The sequence below is a fragment of the Eptatretus burgeri genome, chromosome 3, assembly GCF_056783735.1.
Source record: "Eptatretus burgeri isolate ZD-2024b chromosome 3, Ebu_testis_v1, whole genome shotgun sequence".
Classification (NCBI taxonomy): domain Eukaryota; kingdom Metazoa; phylum Chordata; class Myxini; order Myxiniformes; family Myxinidae; genus Eptatretus; species Eptatretus burgeri.
The window spans coordinates 17,770,309-17,777,674 of record NC_140963.1 but is presented as its reverse complement, the minus strand read 5'-3'; the positions used below and the strand labels follow the sequence as shown (position 1 = coordinate 17,777,674).

Here is a 7,366-nt window from a genome sequence, read left to right as displayed (position 1 = left end):
AAGATTTTTCAAAATATTGGTCAGTCGATTTTGTTATTCTGTCTGTCTGTCTGTTTGTCTCTCTGTTTATCGCCTGCAGGTCACAATTTTAAACCGATCTCCACGAAACTTCACCACTTGGTAGAGTTTGTCATAAGGAAGAAGTCCATTGTTTTTGAGGTCAAAAGGATTTTATAAATACCACCTTAGTTGTTGACCTTGGGACTATCCCAAGGTCAACAACTAAGGTGGTATTTCTAAAATCCTCAATTTTCATCCAATTGACTTGAAATTTGAAGAGGATTTATATCTCAGGTCACTGAATTCAACTAGCCAATTATTTTTGAGTTCAATATGGACCAAAAGTTCAACATCAGCCCAAGGTGAACTAAGGTTGTCTCTCTAAAATTGTCAATTTTCATCCAATAGACTTGAAATTTGAAGAGCATTTATATTTCAGGTCACTGAATTCGACCAGCCAATTAATTTTTGAGGTCAACATAGGCCAAAGGTCAACAACTAAGGTTGTGTTTCTAAAACACTCAATTTTCATCCGATTAACTTGAAGTTTGAAGAAAAGTCATTTCAGGTCAATTAATTCAACCACCAATTATTTTTGAGGTCAACCTAGGCCAAAAGGTCAACAACTAATGTGTAATTTCTAAAATCCTCAATTTTCATGCGATTGACGAGAAATTTGAAGAGGATATATATTTCAGGTCACTGCATTCAACCACCAATTATTTTGGAGGTCCACATAGGCCAAAAGGTCAACATAGACCAGATTTCTAAAATTGTCAATTTTCATCCGATTCACTTGAAATTTGAAGAGGAGTTGCCTTAATTCATTGAATTCAATCACCAATTATTGTTGAGGTCAAATTTGTTTAATGGATATTGTAAGTATCGTGCTCTGCATGACGTTTTTTCTTGTTTGTCTGTCTGTTTGTGTGCAGTATATCTCATAAAGTTGTGGACTTATTTGGATGAAATATGGTGAACAGGTTGGGTGTGTGACAAGGATGAACTGATTAGATTTTGGTGAAGATCTGAATCTGGATCCAGCTACTAGAATTTTTTAAGTGATTCTTCACCATTAAGAGATAGTGCCAACATTACCATTGACTGCAACTGGGAATGTTTAAGATTGCATTCTTTGAATGTCCTGCAATTTTTGAAATGTTTGTTGACTGGATGTTTTCTATTCTCTGACTTTGAGAGCAAGAAACCATATATACAATTACAGGAACAATTTTAGGTGGTTAAAAATGGAATTCTTTCCAAAATTACACAATAGCTATGAAAAGAGAGAGGGAAAAGAAAACAAATCACACATGAGTTAATCTTCATATCAATTTTATAATGCACTCACACATAAGACCCGTCAGTGTGCCGGGAATACCAATCTTTGCGTAATTGAAAAAAAAAATGGTTGTTGTTTGTGTGCTCCTCTTTGTACATATATATATATATATATATATATATATATATATATATATATATATATATATATATATATATATATATATATATATTGCTTCCAGAAGTATTACTAAATATAATTTTGTGTGCTTTTTCTGTATCTGTCATGCTTTATTCCAAAGGATTCCTGCTATCGTAGAATAACAAAAATAGGACTGTTGGGAATGCTGCAGAAAGCTCCAAATCCCGCTAAAAGGCATTTTTATCCCCAGGCATTTTGAAAAAAAAAATGGGGGATATTGTAATCAGCTCCATCTGTTTGTCTGTCTGTCCGTTCATCACACTATCTCTGTTTAAATGGTTGGGCAGAAATTCACCAAACTTGGTAGTTATGATCACCACATAGCACGAAGGTGCAAGAGCAGTGTCAATTTTGGCCCAGTCCCTGGGGTGTGGTCAAAAGGTCAAATACCAAAAACTGCAATTACGGACATATTTGAAAATCAAACTTTCTACATGCAATCAACTATGTGGGACGCATGAAATATGTCATTTTTTTGCATTTGACCCTCGATTCGTGCCCCAGGGGGTGGGGAATTGTAGTCAGGGCGGTCAAAATGGGGAAAAAAACTCACAATTTGACATTCAGGCATTCCTGGTGGAACTTTTTGCCATCTTTTAACCTTGCTTTCGGTGGGACCTGTGGGATTTGCGATGGCGCGCCATCGACTTCGCTCTACTTATGATGAAATGGATGCAATGTTTTACAACTTTGAAAGTTATTGTTTCAATTAAATCCATTATTAGCTTTCCAACAGGACCATTTTTACTATTCTGTGACAGCAAGAACCCTTTAGAATAAAGTGTGACAGATGTACACATACACGCACACACACATACAGAAACACCTCCATTTAGTAATAGATGAGAAATAATGCATATATCAACACAAATTACTTAAACATTAGAAACATTCGTCTTGTATGTGATAATTATTCCACTAAATTGTTATCATGAAAAGATGATTCACAAGAATCCATGTTCATTATCATGAGATTACTTTTACACCGTCAGGCATTCTTCTGTTTTTCATATTCCAACATGTTGTGTCTTCAGACACAACCTACTCAGAAAAGAGAGAAAATGCCCGGCAAAGAAACAATGTGGCTGAGTTGTGTAAGGCATAAAAAATATTTTCAAATTACTTTCAAAGAAGTGAAAGAAATGTTTTACCCAAATTACAAATGATCGTGGAACAACTCTGATACTGTACAGGGTGTCTAAAAATGAATGTATGAAAAAGAACGTCGAGTAGTTTTATTGTTATTTGAGATACTGACTTAAATTTTACATGAGTACATGCATAAGAAGTGTAAGTTTTTGTTGGTTATGAATATTGATTGTTATTTTCTTTGTGTTTCAGGAGAAACCCCATTTTCTGATATAATGACAAGTCCTCAAGAGAAAGTAAAAAACTGTGAGATTTGTACATGAATGTGGTTCAATTATTCAATTCCAAAGGGGTTTTCAGAATTACATGACCAAACCAGCGCCTCAAATACACTCCATGGGAAGATGTGTGGATAAGTTTGAAGCTACAAAATCTGTCCTGAAAGGGAAATCTGCCGGAAGGCTAAGAAAGTCAAATGAAGAAGCGAATGCTGTTATGTCGGCATTTATTTACCAACAGCCCTAAAAAGTCGATTAGGAGAGAGACCATCACTTGAGTTAAACATTCCGAAAAGCTGTTCATGATATCCTTCATAAAGAATTGAGGTTTAAATGTTATAAAATGCGAACAATTCATAAACTTTTAGAAGAGGATTATGAAACAAGAGCAAATGTTTGTTAATAATTCATTGAGTGAATAGAATCAGACGAACATTTTTTTAAAAAATCAAACCTCACTTTTAGTGATGAAGCTACATTTCACACATCAGGGCAAAGTTAATAATCACAATTGTAGGATTTTGGGAGAAGAAAATCCACAAAAAAGCAAAACTAACCATTCAAACCCAGAGAAGAAAAGAAAAACTTAAACATCATATTGTTGATACTGTGTCATCCATCGCTACAGCTGTGTTGGAAAATGTTTTCTCAGAATTACATTGATTATAGTGAATGTTGGAAGACATGTAGAAGTTTATTAATAATTGAAGAACATCTAAACAATACCATAAAGAAATTAAATACACTAAAATTACAAGTTTAAAAAGTGTATTCATATCAAATTTATGACTATTTCGAATGACAATAAAACGATTCAACGCTCTTTTTGGTATTTCCATTTCCGGACACTCTGTATTTGGAATGAACATTACCTGCCACCACCAGAATGAACTCTTAAATCGATAACTATCCATTACCGATAACTACTTTGATAACTTGATCTTAACTTTCCACAAATATTTTAGGCTTTATGACCTTATTCCACAACAACATATTAACACCGTTTGAACTCATCTTCAAACAAGATGATAATTAGACTGAAAATAAAATCTTTCTGATCCCAAACTGTTTTGTTAACATGATGAAACCAAAATCATACAGAGAAGTGCATATTGAGGGTTGGATTTAGTGTTTCAATCCCATTTAAACACTTTACCTCGTCTCATGTCAAGAATGAGCAATAAGGTCACATGATATGTCACAGCCCTTGTTCCAACAGATTAGTTGGAGTTTTTATTCTTTGCAATCCTCGCTCTCAGCAGTGACTATAGATGTAATAATTTTATAAATTCTTGGCTTACTATAGTGCAATATATTATGATAACGACAATTGAAAAACAGTTTATGGGCAACTCTCATAAGTAATACGATACATTTTTTTTTCACAGATGTAATCAAGTTTATACACCACTACATTCAGCATCGAACAATTGCTCAAACAGATGCTTTTTTTTTAAGGTCTTTATAAACCAGGGGGAAAATAAATAAGAGCACTTGAATACAAATTAAAGTGATGTTCATACCAAACAAAGTGAGACATTGTGACCAACATAAAATTACTTTTAACAAGACCATCCAAGTTACCGACAATGCCACTTCAAGTGTATGAGACATGGGAAACCATCCAGCTGTTAGAAAGTACCATAAATGTAAAACAGTTCATTAAGAAAGATTCCTTTGAAATTGATTCACTTTAGCACATTTGCAAGCAAATTTAAACATAGAAAAACAGAAACACAGCATTTTAGGAATAAAAACGAAGCGGGACAATAATCCAAAGTGCATGTACAATTGGGTCACTAGTTTGTAATTATTTAATAACAGTTGTTTGATTCTCTGTCTGTTCTAAGCTAACACATTGCAAATAATCTCTAAACTGCCATTTGTTTTTGAAGAATGTGTAAACATTTTAAAAGTGTGTAAGAAGAGGCCTGCTCTATTTTCTCTCGATGAATCTCAGGTTAATTTTTGACCCTGGAATTAACAGTGTGCGGGTGACTGGGATCACCTCCTCTTTTTCCTCAGGGTCAGGAAGCACTTCATATGCTCGCAGTATCTGTTTGGGAAAATATATAAATAAACAAACAAACAATTGACACAGTCATTAAATATTTTAACTAAGTCGGTGAATCCATAAAACCTTGTTGTTGTTTTTTTTTTGGTTTAATGTGGTGAGAAATACTGAGTCTGGAATGTAAAAAGTGCAGCTTGTCACGTTTGAGTCGTTATGCTTTTAGAATATCCCTTGGGATTTCTAACATTTGTAACATAATACATATTGGTTCTCCTTTTGCATTGAGGTTATGGATGTTAAAAATGCAATATCTTTAAAGAAGGAGGACCGCCGCTGTGTGCTGTGTTCTGCAATGGATTACCTTCAGATGCCAAAAGTTTAAAAGTCAACACAAATTTGAGAGCAAAGTTAAAATACCATACTTGGAAGATACAAAATACATACAAAATACCATACTTGGAAGAAGAAGGAAGTCTTGCTCTATGGATAATTCAACACATTGCATACCATACTTCGAAGATTCATTTTACACCACTTCAAAGAGGAATCGATTGCAGAAGTGGAGTCATTGTACAAAGGAGAAGTGGAGCCAAAATCATATACACAGAATCCATCGTATTTCGGAGATACAGTATCCATTATCCAAACAAGCAGAAGTTACTGTACCTGGGAAATGGCAAGATACATTTCTAGCTCAGCTATACGCCGGCCCAAACATGCACGGATGCCAAAGCCGAAGGGTATGGAGCTGAAAGGGTGGTGAGGCAGACGTCCGGCAACTCGGAGCCAACGCTCTGGCCGAAATGATTTTGGCTCTGGGAAGTTCTCTGGATCATTGCTAATCGCATATTGGCAAAAATGAAAGACGGTCTGAAACCAAAGGCAAAAAAAATTGAGGATTACTTCAAAAACAGACCAACATGCAATCTCACTTGGAAAAATTGTTCGTTCTGTCTTCTTGAGGCCCCCCCAAAAAACTAAGCAGAACAAATATGAATGGAGTGCTATAAAGCAGAAGTTCTTTGTGTAAATGCTGGAAAAATGCTCTTGACAGCACACACTTGTAGTACACGCTCCCTTCAGGAGCAGTGTCATGCCATAAATGGATTCAGAGAGAGAGAGAGAGAGAGAGAGAGAGAGAGATAACTGGGGTCCTCGAGCTGGCAGGATGGCCTCGACTAGAGGTATGCACACTCACCTCTGAGCTGTATTACCTGAATTTGAATCTAGACCCAGCTATAAATTGTCATCCTGGTGTTTCGCAGGTAGGGTGAAGCATCGATTTGTGAGCGTGTGTGGATGTGCAGTCCCTCGAATGGAAATTAAGCCTTTTACTTTTATACTGGTTTTAAGCTCTCTGAGGATTTTCAAACATTACTCCATAACAACACTGCCAGGAGCTGCCTCGCATGAAAGGTAATGGAAGGGTGGACATTGTTTCAAAAAAAGAAAATAAATCCTGGTGGCACTCAGCAGGTGGGGGGGGAGGGACACTTAATTTCACCCTTCTATGGACATGTCTCAGATATGGGAATGACATCATATATTTATGGATGGGTGCACCCTCTATCCCGGGGGAGAGGGGTGGGGAACTTTTATACTGTGTGCAGCCGACTGCTAACATTTCAAATCATGCTAGATTAAAAAAGGAACATTCAGATGAGAACAGGTATCCTGCTCAGGTCAGGTCAGGTATGGGAGCATGTGGCAGAACAGCGCGTCGCTGCGTCCACTTTCCGCCAGTACTCCAGGGGCCTCCGTCTGGCCATCCCCCAGGCAGATGCCAGGCCCATCCCCATCTCCTTGAGATGATGGTCAACCTGTTGCAACCATGAGGCACGTGGTTGGCCCACTGGCCTCCTTCCCTCATGAGACTTCCTCGCTGAGAGAATCTGGTGAGCAGGATCAGAGTAAGGAAAACGAGCCACATGTCCATACAGCCGCAACTGACGCTCACGGACTATGCAGGTAACAAATCTCATCCGAGTCTCTCTCAGCAACCGCTCATTGGACACAAAATCCGACCAGCAATAGCCAAGGATTCTCCGAAGAGACCTGGTACCAAAGGAGTTAAGTCTCCGTCTCAGATCCTTGGTCAGAGTCCAAGTCTCGCACCCATAGAGCAAGACTGGAAGTACCAAGGACCTGAAGACTCGGACTTTCGTCCTCCCGCACAGGTACCGGCAGCGCCACACCCCATGATCCAGTGAATCCATGACTCCCCAGGCCCGACCCAGACGTCTATTGACCTCTGACTCGCAGCCAGCAGAGACATGAATATCACTGCCAAGGTAAGTGAATCTCTCCACGACCTCAACATCCTCACCACAAACAGACACAGACAGGACAGCAGCATCCAAGATGTCACCGAAAGCCTGGATCTTAGTTTTGACCCAAGAAACCCGTAATCCCAATGGCTCCGACTCCTCATTCAGCACCTCAAGGGCCCCCAAGAGGATGTCTAAAGTCTCCGCAAAGATGACTGCATCATCTGCAAAATCA

The 7,366-nt window shown here is 38.0% G+C and overlaps 1 protein-coding gene across 2 annotated transcripts in view; it reads right to left on the bottom strand.

Annotated features, from left to right (window-relative positions):
- Positions 1-1,318: 1,318 nt before the first annotated feature.
- The window catches only part of LOC147029466 (sterol 26-hydroxylase, mitochondrial-like), a 78,285-nt gene continuing 72,237 nt past the window's right edge, over positions 1,319-7,366 (bottom strand). For both annotated transcript variants that reach the window (XM_085872530.1, XM_085872531.1), the window contains exons 8-9: positions 5,531-5,734; positions 1,319-4,906 (exon numbers count right to left, since the gene is read on the bottom strand). In XM_085872530.1, the coding sequence (XP_085728656.1) occupies positions 4,787-4,906; positions 5,531-5,734 (324 nt within the window). In that variant the 3' untranslated portion in view covers positions 1,319-4,786. The remainder of the gene's footprint in view (positions 4,907-5,530; positions 5,735-7,366) is intronic.